The sequence below is a fragment of the Phycodurus eques genome, chromosome 1 (genome assembly GCF_024500275.1).
Source record: "Phycodurus eques isolate BA_2022a chromosome 1, UOR_Pequ_1.1, whole genome shotgun sequence".
NCBI lineage: Eukaryota > Metazoa > Chordata > Actinopteri > Syngnathiformes > Syngnathidae > Phycodurus > Phycodurus eques.
In genome coordinates this window covers 36,769,211-36,789,499 of record NC_084525.1, presented here as the reverse complement: position 1 = coordinate 36,789,499, position 20,289 = coordinate 36,769,211, and the positions used below count along the sequence as shown (strand labels likewise).

Here is a 20,289-nt window from a genome sequence, read left to right as displayed (position 1 = left end):
TCTGTGGGTGGTTGGGACGTGTTTCGACCACAGTGCTCTTTAGCTGTGCTAGCATCCAGTCAATGTCCATCTCCAGGACTGACTTTGCATTAGAGTGGGCAATATGGTCCATCAGCTTCCACAGGAAGACGGTACAAAATATGTTTTCTTTCTTTGTCAACGTTTCTGCTGGTGGGTGAAGACAAACATTTCCTGTCTTTGTATGCACCTCAGTAGGACTATGCGTGTAAAGGTGACTTTCTGCCTCCTCATTGTACGTTGGTACAGGAGTGGGAAGAGGAGCCACCAAGACATCTGTTGTGTCTTCCGATGAATCGCTGTAAGCGCAGACCTCTTCAAATTCAAAGCCACTCGCCAGCCTCATGTTTTCCAGGCAGTCCCTGAGTACTGCGATTGACTGTGAAGCTATTTCGCCTATTTCAGACACCTGATGAGGCACGTCCAGGTGTGGCGCTGAGTCGAGCTGTGAGGAGATTTCAGAAAGTGCTGTGTTTACAGTCTTGGACACCTTTGCTGCGACCAACTCCAACAGGTGATCGCCGCATGGAGACCTAACCTCCCCAGCGTTAATTGTGTTTTTGAGAGCAAGCAGAAGCGAGTCCCAAATGCATGCATGGATATCATCTTCAGTCACAGAGGAGTAGTTGAGTGCCCATTGCGGAGAGTCACAACCATTCCTACGAAGGAGAGAAAACACCAATGTACAGATTTCAGGGCTTCTCTTCACGTGCGTTTGTACTGTCTTGATGTGGGTGTAGGTAGAGGCATTGGACTCACACGAGGATCTGGGCGTGCTCTTCCACCTGAGGCAACACAACACTCAGCACTTCTTGGGAAATTTTATACAGGACGGTTTGCCACATTTTAAACAGCACCATAAAAGCATTGAAATCAAAATGGCCATACTCTATTAAGTCCCACATCCTGCAGGGAAGAATTAGCAGTTGTTAGCTCACAGTGACAGCCTTTCTGTTGGATCAATGACCTTTCTGTTTTGTTTTACTTACTCTTTTGTTAAACCATCAATGTACAACTGCAATTCGCTTTTGAAGAATTCAGTTTCAAGCATGGGCATGTTCAAATTGCTGCACCGCAGATATTTTGCTTCAATTGGGGACTGATGACAACAGAAACACGAATGACACACAAAAACTAGACTAACAAACACCCCCAACATATCTTGACAAAATGATTAATGATGCATATATACACTCATCCTCGCACAAGCTGTAGAAAAAAATAATCAACTACAGGTTATTTTGGTACACCAAGTATAGTTTTCAGTGGTGCAAAACCACTAATGTACACACTATCACCCGAATAACTGAAGGCAGACATGTTGCTACTGTACTTGGATGTCATTAGACTGCACGTGCAAAATCTTCTGCTTCCTGCACATTACGTAACAGCCACGATCCCACGTTTGTCGTGCTTTAAATGTAAAATGTAAAAAAAACGTGCTCATGTTTAAACGTGACTTGAAACTTTAATAAAAATTATCATTAGGGAAAAGAAACGTCTGCATTGTGTGGTTTCCCGTGCATGTGTGTTTGATTTCGGGGGGTGAAGAACAACAACTATAAAACAATGATTTACTTACATAATCAGTGGGGTGAGTAGATAGAAGCGTCTGATCGTGATTCATGTTTCAGTTTTCAGTGAAATGGTTTGAGAAGAAGCAATATGCCTCCGACCTGAGGTACCCTTTCAAGGTGAAGTCCTTTGAAAACAAACAAAAAACTTCAACGCCTCTCGTCAAGTCAAGAAGCAAAATTCTATACTCCATCTCTGTCATTTGACGCGTTCCACCTTGACCATGGACGTGTTGCGTCTGAACACGACACTTTTGTCACGTGACGTCATCCACCACTTCATCTTCGCGCAGCGGTGATCTGCGGCGACTGCTGATTCAATACTGAAGTTTTGCTGTTCTGTTCAAGAACCGAATGTGCCGGTGCACCCGCAGCCCTGCTCTGAATTCCACGTCAGAGATGTATTATGTACGTATTATTTATGTAACTGCCTGTTGGGCAGCGTTAGAATATATAGCTTCGAATCTCAGCTGGTGACCTTAACTTTGTTAACCGCCTTCTTTGCAAAAACATGCCTGTTAGGTTCATTGAACACTACAGTTTAGAGTGGGGGAGTGAACAACTGGAAAACATTCTTTATTCTTAACTTCTACGAAAGTGGGTCGCAACATTGCAAAATACAGAAAATGCTGTTGAGAACCACAGCTTTATAAAGCAGTAGATGCATATATTTTATTCTAAGATCAGAACCAGGTTCTCAGTGTGCAGTGTGTTCCATGCAGACTGTTCAGTTATTTATTTATTTATTTTCCTGGTAAGCAAAGTACTGGTTCATAAGTTTACATATTAGTAAAGTAATGCTTTGTCTGGGATGGTCTCTGTGCCAATAAACATTTCAAAAGTAACCTAAACAATGGGGGGTGGGGGGTACATGAAAAACAAGATGCCAGTTTGACATTCCTGTTACTTTCTGACATTCATGTAATTTAATTGCGCCACACAACTTGTTTTTATTTGTCTCTATTTTTTTTAATTTTACAACCCCAATTCCAATCAAGTTGGGACGTTGTGTTAAACATAAATAAAAACAGAATACAATGATTTGCAGATCATGTTCGACCTATATTTAATTGAATACGCTACAAAGACGATATTTAATGTTCAACCTGATAAACTATTGTTTTTAGCAAATAATCCTTAACTTAGAATTGTATGGTTGCAACACGTTCAAAAAAAGATGGGACAGGGTCATGTTTACCACTGTTTTACATCACCATTCCCCGGGGACCTCCTCCCACCGGAGGAGGCCCCGGGGACGACCCAGGACACGCTGGAGAGAGGGAAGATGAATGAAGTGGCTGGGGAGAGGGAAGTCTGGGCGTCCCTGCTAAAGCTACTGCCCCCGCGACCTGACCTCGGATAAGCAGTAGAAAATGGATGGATGAAATCATGATAAAAAGAATAATAAAACAAAAATTGCTGTTCATTTTCAATATCATTTAGCTAACACAAACAACATGTTCCTCCCTGGGACGGAGTGGAAGCGTCCTGTCTCCAGCGCCAGAGGCAGGGTACCAGACCTCAACTGAGCACACACACTGATCTCTGAGCTCTGGTCAGGTTGAGTGTGCCACAGGGCCCAGGACCAAAATGATCTTTTAACAGAATAAAGGTTCCCAGCTTCAGTTTACACAAGTTCATTTGATCATTTGAGTTTATACATTTCAAAATAAAGTTCTTTAATTTCTCCAACATTACATTTCAACGTATTCTCATAGATAAACTGGAGACCAACATAAACAACATGTATTTCCATCTGCACACTCCAAGTGTATTTATTAGATAGGTCCCAATTAAATACAGCAACTGAAATAAGTATTTAACGCGTTACCATTTTTCTCACTAAATATACTTCCAAAGGTGCTATTTACCTGAATATTTCACCAGATCCTGGGAACATCCCAAGTAATCCATACATATAAAGAAAGTAGAACAAATAATCTTGGAAATTAAGTTGTGTGTTTTGTGAAATGACACAGGGAAAAGGTATTCAACACGCCAAATGGTATTTACTTAATACTTTGTTCAAAAGCCTTTGTTTGCAATGACAGCTTCAAGACGCCTCCTGTATGGAGAAACTAGTCGCATGCAATGCTCTGGTGTGATTTCCTCCACACAAGCAGTCTTCAAATCTTGAAGGTTCCGTGGGCTTCTTTTATGGACCTTGAGTTTCAGTTCTTGCCATAGATTTTCGATTGGATTCAAGTCAGGTGATTGGCTGGGCCATTCTAGCAGCTTTGTTTTTTTTCTTTGAAACCAATTGAGAGTTTCTTTGGCAGTATGTTTTGGATCGTTATCCTGCTGCAATGTCCACCCTCGCTTCATTTTTATCATCCTCGTAGATGGCAGCAGAATTTTTCCAGAATATCTCGGTACATTTTCCCATTCATCCTTCCTTCAGTACCATTTTTTTGTAAAGCAGCCCCACACCATCATGTTCCCACCTCCGAACTTCGCTGTTTGTTTGGTGTTTTTAGGGTGATGTGCAGTGCCATTTCTCATCCAAACGTGGTGTGCATTATGGCATCCAAACAGTTCAATTTTACTCTCATCCAAACAGACTATATTCTCCCATTGTTTAACTGGCTTGTCCAAATGTTGTTCATTAAACTATAAACGAGCTTTGATACACTTTTATTTTTCAGCAATGGGGTCTTGCGTGGTGAGCGTGCATACAGGACATGGCGGCGGCGTACATTACTCACTGTTTTCCTTGTGAGAACAGTACCTGCTAATTCCAGGTCTTTTTTAAACTCTCCAAAAGTGGTCCCTGGCTCTTGGAAAACTCTTCTGATTATTCTTTGCACCCCTCTGCCAGAAATCTTGCGAGGAGCACCTGATCGAGGCAACTTTATGGTGGTATGATTGGCTTTCCACCTAGGTATTATGGCCCCAACCGTGCTCACTGGAACATTCAGAAGCTTAGATATGCGCCAATAACCAATGTCATTGTTATGTTTTGCAACAATTAGTTTGCGATGGTCTTGAGACAGCTCTCTGCTCTTACCCATCATGAGATGTGTCTTGACTCACACCTTGCCAATGAGACCTTTTTGTTGGCCATCAATTAGGACCTAATATTCATTTGCACTGACAAGGAGCTGGATTTCTGTTTGATTATTGATAGATTTTAGGTGTTAGCTTGGCTTTCCGTGCCTTTTTGCACCTCCCTTTCTTCGTGCGTCCAATACTTTTTCCCTGTGCCATTTCACATTTTTACACACAACTTAATTTCTGAGCTTATTTGTTCTACTTTCTTGGTATGTACGAATTACTTGGGTTGTTCCCAACATCTGGTGAAATTTTCAGGTCAATAGCACCTCTGGAAGTATCTTTAGTGAGAAAAATGGTGACGTGTTAAAATACTTATTTCTGCCGCTGTATGTGTTTGGTCAGCCTAGTGTCCAACATATTAATTAACCTATTCCATAAACAAATCATATCGCAAACATGTCTCACTTCGCCTGGTTCCCAGCCCATGTCGCCATACAGAGCTAATTTAGGAGCATTTCTATGTACCCCTAGAAAATATCTTCTTGCTCTATATTGAACTTTTTCACAGTAAATTTATTTACGATAGCCCCAAACCCAACACCAGACAAACACAAGATTTGTACAGTTCAGTGTAGGTTTTATAGCCCGGATCACGACAAGCTTTAACTTTTTTTATAACAGCACCTAGGGCTTTACCTGCTGACTCAGACAGTGCTTTAATCACGTCATCAAATGTAAGATGTTCATCTATAAAAAAACAAAACAAGATATTTATACTTTTTTGTAAAGGACAGATTGGCAGCACCAAAACGGAATTAAAAAATTGTCAATGCATGTCTTGGTCTCCTGTAATGTATAACTTGAGTTTTATGACAGTTGATCTCATCCTGTTACACAAGGTTTGAACAACAATCAACACATTCCAATTTTTATGTATGCAACTGATCATTATACTCTTGATTGGAAGAAGAAATTGTGTTTTATTTTTGAATTTTGTGAAAGTTTCTTTTTTTTCTGAATGTAAACTGTATTGATAGTTGAGACACTAATAATAGCAAAACAATTAAAATAAATTTAATTAAATAGTAATTTTAGAATGGAGCTGTTAAACAATTGAATTGATTTCCATACACGATTAGTTTATTATATGGAACATAGTCAATTAAATTGAACTAAAATAAATTGAGCAACAATTACAAATATAATTCATTACAAATACCACAAAATATAAAATATTAGTATATTTTACTCAAGACGTATATTTTCATTTAGATTATTTTATTTTGTGCAACCACTGGACAAATTAAAATTAAGTAAATTCAAAACCATTTTTTTCCATGTAGAAAGTATAGATGGAGCTGCATCAAAATGATTTGTCAAACTTACACAACGTTACACAACGCTTGCTCACAGAGACGCTGTCTCCAAGGTGATCCATCATGTGGACAGCGTAACAGTATCTGGTATCTGAAAGACACACATAGTGCCACAGTTATAGTTGTGCCTACTCTCTCTGAGTTGATCTACAGTATATCAGTGGCAGGCCATGCATTTGGCACCTGGGTCTCTAGTAGGGATTTACTCGACCTCATCGCCACGATCACATCACAATTACAGAAACCATCAATAGTACAGTATATGAAAACGCAATATAACAGTACACAACTGTACCATATACATCATCTGAAGCAGTTCAGAATCATAACAAGACAAAACATAACAAATAAGAAATGCATCATATTCATCAGATATGCTGATTATTAAATGTTTTCATGTGTGCAGATTGCTACAGATATGTCGTCGAACTTGGCTTTCACTGACCAAGCAATCAGAGGACAGAAAAATGCTGATGTTATTGTGAGTCAGCTACATGGCCTTCTGAGGCCAATTTGAAATCTGATTGGTTAAATAAACAGTTCCATTGCTAATACAGTTTACATTACATAGGCTGGTGTTACTGATTCTGAAGATGAGTGCAGATGAGATCGACAAGGCAGCACGTAGAGGCTGAAATCTAATTGGACAAAAAAAATTAAATCCACATAGTGTACATGTACTTCAAGCACTGGAGCCAGATTAAATGCTCTGAAATGAAAAGAATTGACTATTGAGACCAAAATTAAAAAAACTTTTAGGTTAGTGCTTCTGATTGTCTTTAGGCCAGTAGAGAAGGGCATCCTGGCCCTGACGTCTTACCACTCATCTACTTGTATGTACGTACAGTTTGTTCTTGAAAAAAGTGTTATAACATTCAATGATACCTTTTGGACAGTATACATCTGGCGCCCAGCGATTACACTCGTAATTATCTGCAGCGTCTTGACATGTGAAGCACTTGAATCCCCGAGGATGAGGTGTTGCTGTGGAGGCCAGACAGAAATTAGTTCTCATGAATCTTCAACTTCACCTTACTAAGACATTTGGACAATGCTATGCTTCCATCTTAATGAGAACAGTATGAGCAACTGGTGATTATTATGGTCATTCACTGCATTTCAGATCATTTGAGTGCATTTGAATGTATGTTCATGATGAATAATAAGCTCACAAGAGGGCACACAGGGCCCAGTGCATGCAAGTGGTAACATAATACGATAAAATGATGGCAAGCAGTTGGTTTCAAAGTCTGAGGCGCCTCCCCAGCAGCCTGAAAGAAATAAAGAAAATGCCTTTCAAAAGCTGCTAAGAAGATAATATTCTTAAAGGTAAAGAAAACCCCAGAAAAACAAAACAAAAAACAAGGGCTGGTAAGATGTTAATACAAGAAGTAGCGATATTATTTTGGTGTGAAATTGTTGCTACTGGATTATAGGGGTGGCCCCATTGGGGCAGGTTCATTGTCCCACACTTTAAAACCATCTGCTCTGCTGTTTGGTGCATGCACCTACTTGAAGGGTGTAGGTGAATGATGTCCTTTATGGTGAAATCCCGCATCTGGACCATCCGCAGCCAATCTGCAATGCTGCTCATCATCAATAGGATGTGGGCCACTGTTGGCCAGGGCTCCATCACTGATCCGAAATATGTTCATGCATGTAAATAAGTAGCTGAGTCAACCCTGAGGAAGAGAAGAGAAAATACCATCCTTAGCTGGTTGTTTAATCCATTGTTTGTGCATCTGTTTGTTTAAAACTGAAATAATCTATTTTTCGGGCAACACTGAAATTATCTGTTTTTGTGGTACAGCTGGCGTTTTTATGCAAATATAAAAATAGAGCTTCTTGCACACAGAACTCTACATCCATCTCCAGAATTTGTTGGAATCACTTTAAAGACGAACACAAATCATTTACGTGTCCATCCATCCATTTTCTGTATTCCTTGTCCTCATTAGGGTCGAGGGTGTGCTGGAACCTATCCCAGCTGACTCTAGTTGAGAGGCTGGGTACACCCTGAACTGGTCGCCAGTCAATCGCAGGGCACATATAAACAAACAACCATTTGCACTCACATTCACACCTACGGGCAATTTAGAGTCTTCAATTAACCTACCATGCATGTTTTCCATGCATGTTTTTGGGATGTGGGAGGAAATCGGAGTCCCCGGAGAAAACCCACGCAGGCACTGGGAGAACATGCAAAGTCCACAGAGGCAGGGCCGGATTTGAATTCAGGTGCTCAGAACTGCGAGGCACATGTGCTAACCAGTCGTCCACTGTTGCTCATTTACATGTTTTGTTTCTAAATACAGTGAATATGTTTGAAGGTTAAGTGCTGAAAATGTGTGCAAAGACTGAAAACAATTTAGTACTGAATTGTTGAGGTATAGCTTAAAACTCTTTCACCTTCTCATTTTTTTGGGCAGGGATAAAACAGGGTCACGCTGACGTCACCAGGGAACAGCATCAGTCGACCAGCCCCCACTATATAATCACCAAGCCCCCTTATTCCATGCAGTGCCCATTCGGCGGAATTGCCACTTCCTTATTAATGATAACAATAATAAGTACATCCTGCACCTAGCCTTCAAATTATTCCGCCACATGTATGTATGTGTGTGTGTGTGTGTATATATATATATATATATATATATATATATATATATATATATATATATATATATATTGGTAAAATATGGGACCTCCGGTTTCCTCCCACATCCCAAAAACATGCATTAATTGGAGACTCTAAATTGCCCGTAGGCATGACTGTGAGTGCGAATGGTTGTTTGATTCTATGTGCCCTGTGATTGGCTGGCAACCAGCTCAGGGTGTACCCCGCCTCCTGCCCGTTGACAGCTGGGATAGGCTCCAGCACGCCCGCGACCCTAGAGAGGAGAAGCGGCTCAGAAAATGGATGGATGGATGGAAAAGGATGACACACTGTGGCGATCCCTAACGGGACAAGGACGAAAGGAAAATAAGTAGATGATGTAGGTGTGTAAAGGTCCCATATTTTAGCTATTTAGACCTCCATAGAGTGACTCTCTAACACGGACATAGTATAAAAGCATCAATTTCATTTTTAAAAAACACCTTGGTTTTGTCATATGTGTGTCCAGAAAAGGCCCCTCTGACAGCTACTTCTGTTTGACCCAGTTTTGTTTCTGCTTTGTCCATATTTTGCTAAGCTCCCTTTCCTCTTGATTGGTTGCTTCTATATAGAAGATCCATTTGTGAGAGCACATGTATTTGTTTTGTTGACAGCGCTGGCTCGGGAGCGGAGACGCAGGCGGAGATCTTTACGAGTGACGTAGATAAGCTTGAGAAATTCAAGTACCCTGGTTTTAGGCCTCTCGGAAGAAAAACGCCTGGAACTCAGGAATGCGTGGCGATTTTAATTCATATTTCAAATTTACTGAGGCATCATATAGCCAATATAACATCCCAAATAGTAGAAACATTTGATTTGGTAAAATATGGGACCTTTAAACATTCACCTCTCAGTCTTTTAAAATGTGATCATATGTGCACCTTCTCGGGCATTAGTGCTTTGATGCACTGAGATGTGACTGACATGATTACATACTGACCATATGACCTGGTTTCACCACTGAATTGAGATCAGTGTTTGTTTAAGACCAGCCTTTCAGGTCCCTTAGATTCTGTCTCAGTTTATATCCTCGGGCGATGTTGTAGCTTGTTTTGCTGTAAATGCTTGTTGTTGTTTTTTTTGCATTATACATGCTCCAATAAAAATCAACGCCAGACACAATTGTTGTACTACCTTTTATGGATCTCTATGCAGTTTAATCAGGCCAGTGAAGGTGTCAGTTGCGAGAGAAACAAATAAAGGGCCTTCTTTACCCATTGTTTTTGTTGTTTGCACAACTGGAAGACAAGTTGTGTTCTCAAGACCAGAGGTCAATATAGATTAATTCATCAGAAATCAGAGAGATCCATTCTTCTCCTCAGAGTACTGGTGCTACTGTTTAGCCCATAATGATATGCTGGGTGCTAAAAGGACAATTTGAAATTTAACTCTCCAACTTTAAGATGTTTGACTGATGCCTGGTCGTTCCTGGAGTATAAATCTGATTTGAGCGAGAGGGTAGGGATTAAGTATAATGACTCCTTGTTACATTGGTCCCCAGTTAAAAGACAATTGAGGAATAAAAAGAATCTGAAGGGGCGGAATTAGTATTCCGTCCTCCTGGTAACAGAAGCTGACATTTGCAGATTGTGAGTGTAAAAGTTGAAGCATTGAGCATAGAATCCCGACACATGGTGTAAAGTGTATGCATTTATTGTATATTTGCAATTCTGTGTTCATAAATTGCATTGATGTCTTCATTGACTATATCGCTGGTATTGGAAAGAATCCATAATTCTCCAAAACCGTCACTTTTCAGGAACCCCCGCGCCCCCCCATGTTTGTTGATCCAAACATTGTTGCATCATCAAACAGAGCAAGCCATTTTCAACACTTTATATTGGTCAATAAATTGTAAAATTAACATACCCACATGAGGAATGACCAGTAGAATCGATTTGTGAAAAAAATATTAAATTGACCAAATTCGGACATAGGTTGTTTTGGCCCGACACCGGCGATATGCCAATGACATACTCTGACTCTTTCATCAGTCAAAAGTATCAGCATTTTAGTAAAAAAAAATATATTTTTATTATACTTTCAGTGCCATGCTGCCTTCAGGTGCACATTTAAGAATCAAACACAATAGCAGTTTTCTTTAGACATCTATAAAGATCAGCATAGGTAGAGAGATAAAGATAATATCTTAAGGAAACATTGTTCTAAGAGTGTGCTACAGTATTTGGATTGAGGCCAATTGAGAAAAAAAAATGAATGAAAATGAACTAGAGCCAGCATTGTGTCACGTCGACACATGGCAGTTGGTGACACACCGATGCATGTCTCTGATTAATATATAGTACGTTACCCAAGTACAATGAACAGTATATACAATGTACATGAAAAGGAAATATAAGACCTTGTCAACAGGCTTTGTCAACAGTCAACTGCATGAGGCAAATATGTAAAGCATCTCATTAACTCTCAAAACTGGGTATAAATAATTAACAGATGCCTCATCAACATGCAGCCAAACTTATCTGCACAACCTCAATAATTAAAATCACTATTTATAGGGCTGCTGTTAAAAAAAGTGGCTGCATCCTTTTGCTACATACATTGAACACTTCCACTGCAACACTAATGCCATGCTTCATACTGATACAGCATATCCACTCAAATAGAATTAATACTGAGATTATCAAACTCGTACAGTACATTTTGTTTGCTAAATGATTATCAAATAATACAATCAACGCAATTTACTCGCCAAGTTAAATGTAGGTTTTGCACACATTCCTCTTAAATATGTATTTATATTTTTAAAACACATGAAAATTGATGAAACCTTCCTGTTATAAACTCAACTCACCAGGTTAAGTCTTTGTAATGAAGCCATGAAACGGACCACTGGACTGTTCGGAGACGCAAATCTGTGCCGTGCGGCTCACATGAAATGAATGAAGCTGTAACGGCATGACGTCATTACGACTCCCGTGAGTGTAGCTTAGAGATGCAGATAGTACATCTCATCCTTTTTAAATTGATTAGGAATGAGACCTGTTTATTATTGAAATATGTTGCTAACTAATAATGTAATATTGAAACACATAATTGTTTCTTAGAATTTGTGAATTCCAAAGTCAACGAAAGAAACCATAACAAAATGGAATGTTTTAATGTGCGAGAATAGAGTTCAAAAGTTTCACGTTATGATGTAACCGCCACAAATATAGTTTATTTATTTATTTAATAATCTCCAAATATGATCCTAACTCAAAATGTTATAATCAAATAATGTTATATTCGGACTTAGCATACTTTTTGAATAAAGTTGAGTAGTAAAGTAAATACAGTACGTACCGCGTTATTATGAGGCAGGATTTTATCTATTTTATCAGGATATTATTGAGGCAGGACCCGCTGCAATATGATTAGCCGTTTATTTATCTCTGAGTACGGCTTTTACTTCCGGTGAAAGGTTGCGCGCGCACCTGTCGCCATTTTAAAACTCAAATTGTCCTCCGTCCTCATCCAGCCGTCTTTCCAACTCATATAAACTGTGTAAGCGATATAATTTCCAGACTATGGCCGACCAAAATGGACGGGGACCAAACCCGCAATGCAGCAGTTCACCGCAACCCTCTAAAAGCGGCGCAAACTCCCCTGCCGCCGACGACAAGCGAACGCTGGCCAACAAAGACAGTCCAGCGGCGGCGGCTGAGCAGTTACCGGCGGCTGAAGGAGCCGAAGCAGTCGCGGTGGAAAGCGGTCAAGTTCAAGAAAAAATGACGCTTGATATTTCAAGTTTTAGGAAGCCAGGCGAGAAAACATTCACGCAGCGCTCCCGTCTTTTTGTTGCGAATCTGCCGCTGGATATACCCGAGGAGGAATTCGTCAATATGTTCGCTAAATATGGAAATACAGCCGAAGTTTTCATTAACCCAGAGCGAGGGTTTGGCTTTATTCGTTTGGTATGTAAGTTCATGACTAAATCCTCAATCATGGTTAGTTAGCGCTAATCTTTTAAACACGTGTTTTGCAGTGGCTTGTTTTTATTGCAGCGTGTGTCAAGTTTAAGGCTCGGGGGCCATATCCGGCCCGCCACAAAAAAACATTTGTGGCCCGCAAAGCAATTCAAGTGTGTCTGCTCATATGTCTTTTAAATGGATTTGTTCTTTTCATTCTGGCAGTAAAGCTGTACCAAAATTGCAACTCCCACTTTTTTACAGATTAGAATTTTAAAAAATATATACATATATTTTTACATAATTATTTTTCATGACTTCTGATTTCAAATACAATTTGTTGTTATCAAGTATACATAATGGGCGACACGGTGGACGACTGGTTAGCGCGTCAGCCTCACAGTTCTGAGGACCGGGGTTCAATCCCCAGTCCCGCCTGTGTGGAGTTTGCATGTTCTCCCCGGGCACTCCGGTTTCCTCCCACAATTAATTGGAGACTCTAAATTGCCCCTAGGTGTGAGTGTGAATGGTTGTTTGTTTATATGTGCCCTGTGATTGGCTGGCAACCAGTTCAGGGTGTACCCCGCCTCCTGCCCGATGATAGCTGGTATAGGCTCCAGCACGCCCGCGACCCTTGTGATGAGAAGCGGTTCAGAAAATGGATGGATGGATGGAAGTATACATAATAGCAATGAAATGCAGGGACAATTGTACATTTTCTGTACTGCTTATCCTCACTAGGCCGCGACCCTAGTGCTGGAGCCTATCCCAGCTTACTGCGGGCAGGAGGCGGGGTACCCCCTGAACCGTTCGTCAGCCAATCACAGGGCACATACAAACAACCAACCATTCTCACTTACAATCACACCTACGGGCAATTTAGAGTTTTCAATTAACCTACCACCCATGTTTTTGAGATTTGGGAGGAAACCGGAGAGAATGCACCCACAGGGGGAACATGCAAACTCCACACAGGCGAAGCTGGGATTTGAACCCTGGTCCACAGAATGTGAGGCAGATGTACTAACCGACACCATGCTGCCTGAATTTCATCTTGAGGGATCAAAATTAATACTATTGAAAACTGATTTTCCAAATGTGTACCTTTGTGGCTGGTAACTATTACTTTTCTGTCAGGTGAAATCATCTGTGCAAATTTATTATCTTTTGGAGGCCTTGTTTTGGTGAACCTGTAAATTGTGAATGGACGTTCAATTTGGATTTTAAACTGAAGATCAACATAAAACTTACGGATCAGGTTTTAATGTTTATATATAATCAAAATATTTCCATAGAAGTATGGACATGGATTAACTTTTTGTTTCTTTCTTTTAGGAGACCCGTACACTAGCGGAGATTGCCAAAGCTGAGCTAGATGGGACAGTATTGAATAATCGACCAATCAGGATCCGCTTTGCTGCACATGGTGCCGCACTCACTGTGCGCAACCTTTTGCCTGTTGTCACAAATGAGCTTTTGGAACAGGTAATGCAGACAAGAATGTTACAGTAGCTCTTTTTTTTTCCTTTTGTGCAGTAGCGGTTATGTGCCACTCACCTTGTGCCTCCAGGCCTTTTCACAATTTGGCCCGGTGGAACGGTGTGTCGTTTTGACAGACGACCGTGGGCGGTCCACTGGCAGAGGCTTTGTGGAGTTTGCAAGCAAAGTGGCTGCACGTAAAGCTCTGGAACGCTGCAAGGAGGGCGCGTTGCTGTTAACTGCGTATGTTTTTGTCTGAAATGATTATGACACTGCATGACAAGCTATACATATTCTAAGCTCCTCAAAAAACAAGTAGTCGTTTGTGTTTGGGTGCATACAATAGGACAGAAGATGGAACATGTTTATGCCCCTCTCCTCAGCACACCTTGCCCAGCCATTGTGGAGTCTACAGAGCACTTTGATGATGAGGAAGGACTGCCTGAAAAGATGTTAACAATAACTCCAAAGTACCTCAAGTGAGTCAAAAGACGATAAATGACATGGGTTTTTAGTGACTCAACACACTGGAGTGTTTGCTTGTCTTTAATCAGGGAACGGGAGCAAACACCACATTTCGCCCAGCCGGGGACATTTGAGTTTGAATACTCGTCTCGCTGGAAAGCTCTTGGCGAGCTGGAGAAACAGCAACGAGAGCAGGTGGACAGGAATATTAAAGAAGCCAAAGAGAAGCTGGAGGCTGAACTGGAGTCAGCAAAACATGAACACCAACTCATGTTAATGAGGCATGGTAGGATCTATAGTGCCGTGATAAAGTATTGGTCAGTGTTGACTGACCAAGATAGCGTCACGACACCAGGCACGATTGATGTAAACACACAGTCAGCCGCCGCGAGTCTTACCTCCCGCGAGAGTTCTGTCCGCTCGGTAGCATGCTAGCCAGTTGAGCTGAATGGCGCCGTCTGGCACGCTGCTGTTAAGCCATGTTTTCAAAAATACAAAAACACAGCACTCTCCCACACTGTTACGGGTAGAGCGGAGTAGTCGAATGTAATCCTGCTTGTTGTCCAGAGAATGTACGTTGGCTAACACGATGGAGGCAATAGCCGGCTTGTGTGGTTTAGCCGCTAGCCTAGCTCAGATACCTCCGCGCTTGCCCGGTTTCTGCTTCCTCCTCTGCCATTCGTGGTGCCTCCACTCTGGGCGCGAAGCAGGAGTGGCGGTCGCAGCTGTTGTAGGCACCCGGAGCAGACCGCAGTTCCATAGCTCATCAGTGAGAGTAGACTTTAACTTGGTAAAAGTAGTTCTGGCGGTGTCGAGCAGAAGCTCACGACTGACACAGCATTTCAGAAAAAGCCAACAATCAAACATGGTAGTGGGAGTGTGATGGTCCGGGGCTACTTTGCTATTTCAGGACCTAGATGATTAATTGAACCATGAATTCTGCTCTTTACCAGAAAATTCTGGAGGAGAATGTTCAGTCACAGTGCACATGGGGACAGCAATCCAAAAACACACCAGCAAGTCAACTTCTTAATGGCTTAAAAAAGGTTTTGGAATGGCATTCCAGTTAAAGTCCAGCTTTGAATCTGATTGAAATGCTGTGGCACGACCTTAAAAAGGCCATTCGTGCTCAAAAAGCCACAATTTTCCTAAATTAAGAAAATTCTGCAAGGAAGAGTGGTGAAAATATCTCCACAAAGATGTGAAAGACTCCTTGTCAGTTATAGAAAACACTTGATTTCTGTTGTTGCTGCTGAGGGTGGCCCAACCTGTTATTAGGTTTAGGGGGCAATTACTATTTCACAGAGGGCCAGGTAGCTTTGAATAGTCTCCCCCCCAAAATAAATCAAATTGCATTTTAAAAACTGCATTTTATCTTTACTTGGGTTTATATGATATTCACATTTGTTTGCCAATCTAAACAAAGTGGGGAAACTAAACCAAAAAATAAGAATTTGAGAATGGGGCCAGTACTTTGTCACGGCACTGTATTTGGATTGCTTCAGCTAATTGCTGCAAGTGTGAGCTTTCTATTCAATTCAGTTACAAGAATGCTCTCACTTGCTGGTACTCCTTCTTTACATTGCCATCCTATCCAGATCTGATGAGACGTCAAGAGGAGTTGAGGCGATTGGAGGAGCTTCGCAACCAGGAGCTTCACAGACGAAAACAGATAGAGTTGAGGTATGTTTTCCTTGCAGACATAACAAGGACAACATGCTTACCGTGTTTCGTTGCTTAGTTGGATTCATTCGCAGGTTGCACTTTGTCATGCTGCTATGATGTCACTATTTAAACAACTGACAGCTCAGCACTCAGAGACGTTCTTTCCTAAATATGCGTCAGCAGGCATGAGGAGGAGAGAAGACGACGAGAGGAAGAAATGATGAGAACGCACAGAGAACAGGAAGAGCTGAAGCGCCAACCAGATACCTTTAAACCGGCCTACCAGGACAATGTAAGTAGAACAGTCATGCCTTCAAATACACGAAAACCTACACTTTGATATTTTTATATTTTTTGCACAAAACTCAATGAAGACAGATAACTAAATGTTTAGTCAAATGCCAAAATAAATTAGATTTGGATTTGTCCATCACAAGAAAATTAAGGATTATCTTAAAAAAATACAAATATTTTAAGCACATTGACCTCAATTTTGACAAAAATTCATCGTAAGTGTGTGGAGTAGTGATTTCTGTGTTGATTATGTAGCGTATGTATTGACCTGGGCTCAAATCCGGCCTCGCGTGTGTGGCATTGTCCCCGTGCCTGCGTGTGTTTTCTCCGGGTACTCCGGTTTCCTCCCACATCCCAAAAACATGCACGGTCGGTTAATTGAAGGCTCTAAATTGCCTGTAGGTGTGAATGTGAGTGCAAATGGTCGTTTATATGTGCCCTGCGATTGCCTGGTGACCAGTTCGGGGTGTAGTTGATTATTCAACCTCCCTGCTACTGTTGCAATTATTCAAAATTTTAAATGTCTGTTTATATAGTTGGGTCAGTGTGTGTCTAAATGAGAAATTTACACTTTTTATCCCTGTTTGTATCGATGTAAAAAGTCAATTGCTCTGAGGTGGCATGCGATGATCTCTGACCAGTTCATGAGATAACTATAAAACGTTCCATTGTCAATAATGTACATGTTTTATGTAATGTGTGCGTATTGTGTCATTGGCTCTCCACTGCAAATTTCTACCAAAGCTGGGCTGCCCATTTTAAATTTCTTCACTTTTTTCAGAGAGGACAGGAATTGAGAGTGACTGATCTGGGCCCTCGTGGAGCCATTAATATGGCAGGTATGGCCATGTTTGTTTAAACAGCAGTCGATGCAAGAACACGTGGAAGATGTCTTCCTCAATCTTATTTGTTTTGTATTACAAGAGGCTCCGTCTCAATGAATTACCATTTTAAGCATTCATGTTTCTCTTTGGGAGCCCCTTGAGATGCAATGCAAAGGAGAAACAAATAGCAACATAAAAGCTGTACTAAAATAATGAATATATAAACATGGATAGTTGGGGCTAAGGGTGGGTGGGTGATTAGTAAACTGTCTTTTGAAAAAGCGACCACACAGGGCGGAACCAGGCTGGTTGGGGGTAGAATTGGGACAATGGAAAATGGGAAAAGGTGTGTCAGGGAATATGATACTGAGCCATCTGATGACCAACCTATGCTGCATTGTTTTGTGGTAGATGGCTTTAACCAGGCCCCGCCAGGGCCCAGCGCTAACCAGGGTCAAATGATGAGCATGGGTGGAAGGGGCACCGCCATCAGCCCAGTGGGAACTGCAAACATGGGCCCACTATTGATGTCTGAAAATGCCAACATGGTAACGTATCTGGCCCTGCTACCATAAATATTGACCTTAGGGGAGTTTGTATTTGAGGGGCGGGGGTCAATCTGATATTGATCAATGAATTATTGAAAATATTTGCTAATGACCAAAAACAAAAAAAACTAGAACAAGCTAACAGTCTCTCCCTCTCTCTCTCTCTCTCTCTCTCTCTCTCTCTCTCTCTCTATCTACCACTGCTCTGTCAACCCCCCAATCTGTAATTTCTGTGGCTAACTTGGATCAAAACAACATTTGACGCATTGCACTTCAAATACTTGAATTGGCCATTTGTGGATACTGGACTCACCTCTCACACCCATAAACGCTGCCATGCCAACATATCCAATCCTGCTGTGATACCATAGCGAGGCGACAGATATCCGTTGAGTGGATCTCTGGCAGGACGAGCAGAGGTGGAATCACCGAAACAGCAGCACCCACCACTACCACAGGCCACCCCTGGTGGTCCGTCACCAGTGTATGGAAGGGGCAGTCCTGTAGATGGAGTTTTTGAAGGGCCAAATAACAAGCGCTGCCGCTATTGACCACAAATTGTTTTCATATTGACCTACTTACCTAAAGGGCCACCAGAAAGGATTCACACCCCTTCACTTTTTCCACATTTTGCCATGTTACACACTTATTCTAAAGCTGATTTGAGTATAGTTTTAAAAACAGCTACATAAAATATCCCATAACAACGCAAAAACAGATTTTCAGACAGTTGTGCAAATGTATTGAAAATGTGAACATTTAAACATAATGGGTACATAAGTATTCACACTGTTGGCTTAATATTTTGTTGAAGCACCTTTGGCAGCAATCACAGCCTCAAGTCTTCTACGAGCTTGGCACACCTGTTTTGGGGGCATTTTCTCCCATTCTTCTCTGCAAATCCTCTCAAGGTCAGTCAGGTTGGATGGGCAGTGTCGGTGGACAGCCATTTTTAGGTCTTTGCAGAGATGTTCGATTGGATTCAAGTCCAGGCTCTGATCAGGGCCACTCAAAGAAATTCACAGGCTCCTCCTGAAGCCACTCCTTTGGCTGTGTGCTTTGTGTCATTGTCGTGTTGGAAGGTGAATTGACGCCCTCGTCTGAGTTCCAGAGCACTCTGGAGCAAGTTCTCTCGAAGAATTTCTCTGTATTTGGCAGCTGTCATCTTACCCTCTATGCGGACGAGTCACCCAGTTCCTGCAGCAGAAAAGCAGCCCCACAGCATGATGCCGCCACCACCCTGGTTCACAAATAGGGATGCTGGTAGCCAGGTGATGAGCAGTGCCGCCTCTTTTCCAGATATGATGCTTGCAATTCAGGCCAAAGAGTTCTATTTTGGTTTCATCAGACCAGAGAATTTTGTTTCTGCAGGTCTGAGAATCCTTAAGGTGAATTTTGGCAAACTCCAAGCGGGCTGCCATGTGGCTTTTAGTGAGAAGTGGCTTCCATCTGGCCACTCTACCACAAAAGCCTGATTGGTGGAGTGCGATAGCAATAGTTGACTTCTGGATCTATCTCTGCAAGGGAACACTTGAGCTCCGCCTTCGTGACCATAGGGTTCTTGTTCACCTCTCTGACCGAGGCCATTCATCCAGTTACTCAGCTTGGTCGGACAGCCAGATCCTGGTGGTTCCAAACTTCTTCCATTGACGAATAATCGAGACCACAGTGCATTATGGGACCTTCGATGCTGCTGAAATTCTTTTGTATCCTTCCCATATTTGTGCCTTGACACAATCTGGTCTTGCTTGGTTTCTGCTCTGATATGGACTGCCAAATATGAGAGCTTATTTTGACAGGTGTGTCATTCCAAATGATGTTCAATCAACTGAATTTACCACAGGTGGACTCCATTCAAGTTGCAGAAGCATCTCAAGGATCATCAGTGGAACTCCGATGCACCTGAGTTTAAGTTTGAGTATCATAGCAAAGAGTGTGAATACTTATGTATCGATTATGTTTGAATGTTTAAATCTTTTTTATAAATATACACAAATGTCTGAAATGTTTTTCTTTTAAAAAGAAAACTATACTCAAATCAGCTTTAGAATATGTCTGTAACAAAGCAAAATGTGGATAAACGTGAAGGGGTGTGAATATTTTCTGGTGTCACTGTACCTACTCCATGAAATGCGGATGGCGGCTGTTCCTTTAATTTTTTTGCATCCCTACTTTTTTACCCATGTTCCAGCGCTTTGCTTTGTGATTCAAATAAATGAAGCTTTTGTTTTTACAGCTTGTGTTTCTACGATGAAACTATTTTATTTGCACAGTGTTATGCACTCTCTGCAAATATTTTTTTAAAGGCAAAAGACAACAGTAAGCCTTGAATATCATGCATGTGAATGTCAGTTTTTATTTTCAGGGTTTTTTGTACATAATGCATGCTTCTGTTGTCAAATAAACCATTTTGTAATAAGATGGGAATTCAAAGTTGTTCGTTTTTTTACAAGTCAGTTGGTACTGATTGAGCACTTCCTGTAAT

At 41.3% G+C, this 20,289-nt stretch overlaps 2 protein-coding genes across 5 annotated transcripts; one reads left to right on the top strand and one right to left on the bottom strand.

Annotated features, from left to right (window-relative positions):
* Positions 1-1,693: 1,693 nt before the first annotated feature.
* Positions 1,694-12,062, bottom strand: lypd6 (LY6/PLAUR domain containing 6). 3 transcript variants are annotated; one of them, XM_061690721.1, is made up of 6 exons: positions 11,925-11,981; positions 11,434-11,527; positions 7,475-7,644; positions 6,848-6,946; positions 5,973-6,053; positions 1,694-1,720 (listed from the first exon to the last, which is right to left on the bottom strand). In XM_061690721.1, coding segments are annotated over exons 3-6 (303 nt in total). In that variant the 5' UTR covers positions 7,596-7,644; positions 11,434-11,527; positions 11,925-11,981; the 3' UTR covers positions 1,694-1,718. The 3 variants fall into 3 exon arrangements, with proteins under 3 accessions (XP_061546705.1, XP_061546688.1, XP_061546696.1); XM_061690704.1 differs by lacking the exon at positions 1,694-1,720 and having other exon boundaries at positions 4,924-6,053; XM_061690712.1 differs by lacking the exons at positions 1,694-1,720; positions 11,434-11,527 and having other exon boundaries at positions 4,924-6,053; positions 11,925-12,062.
* On the top strand, positions 12,061-20,037 carry pspc1 (paraspeckle component 1). 2 transcript variants are annotated; one of them, XM_061690692.1, is made up of 10 exons: positions 12,061-12,535; positions 13,865-14,014; positions 14,100-14,251; positions 14,392-14,487; positions 14,563-14,759; positions 16,072-16,156; positions 16,322-16,430; positions 17,214-17,271; positions 17,668-17,804; positions 18,176-20,037. In XM_061690692.1, the coding sequence occupies exons 1-10, from the start codon at positions 12,149-12,151 to the stop codon at positions 18,353-18,355; spliced, it is 1,551 nt and encodes a 516-aa protein (XP_061546676.1). In that variant the 5' UTR covers positions 12,061-12,148; the 3' UTR covers positions 18,356-20,037. The 2 variants fall into 2 exon arrangements, with proteins under 2 accessions (XP_061546676.1, XP_061546668.1); XM_061690684.1 differs by having other exon boundaries at positions 16,319-16,430.
* Positions 20,038-20,289: the final 252 nt, after the last annotated feature.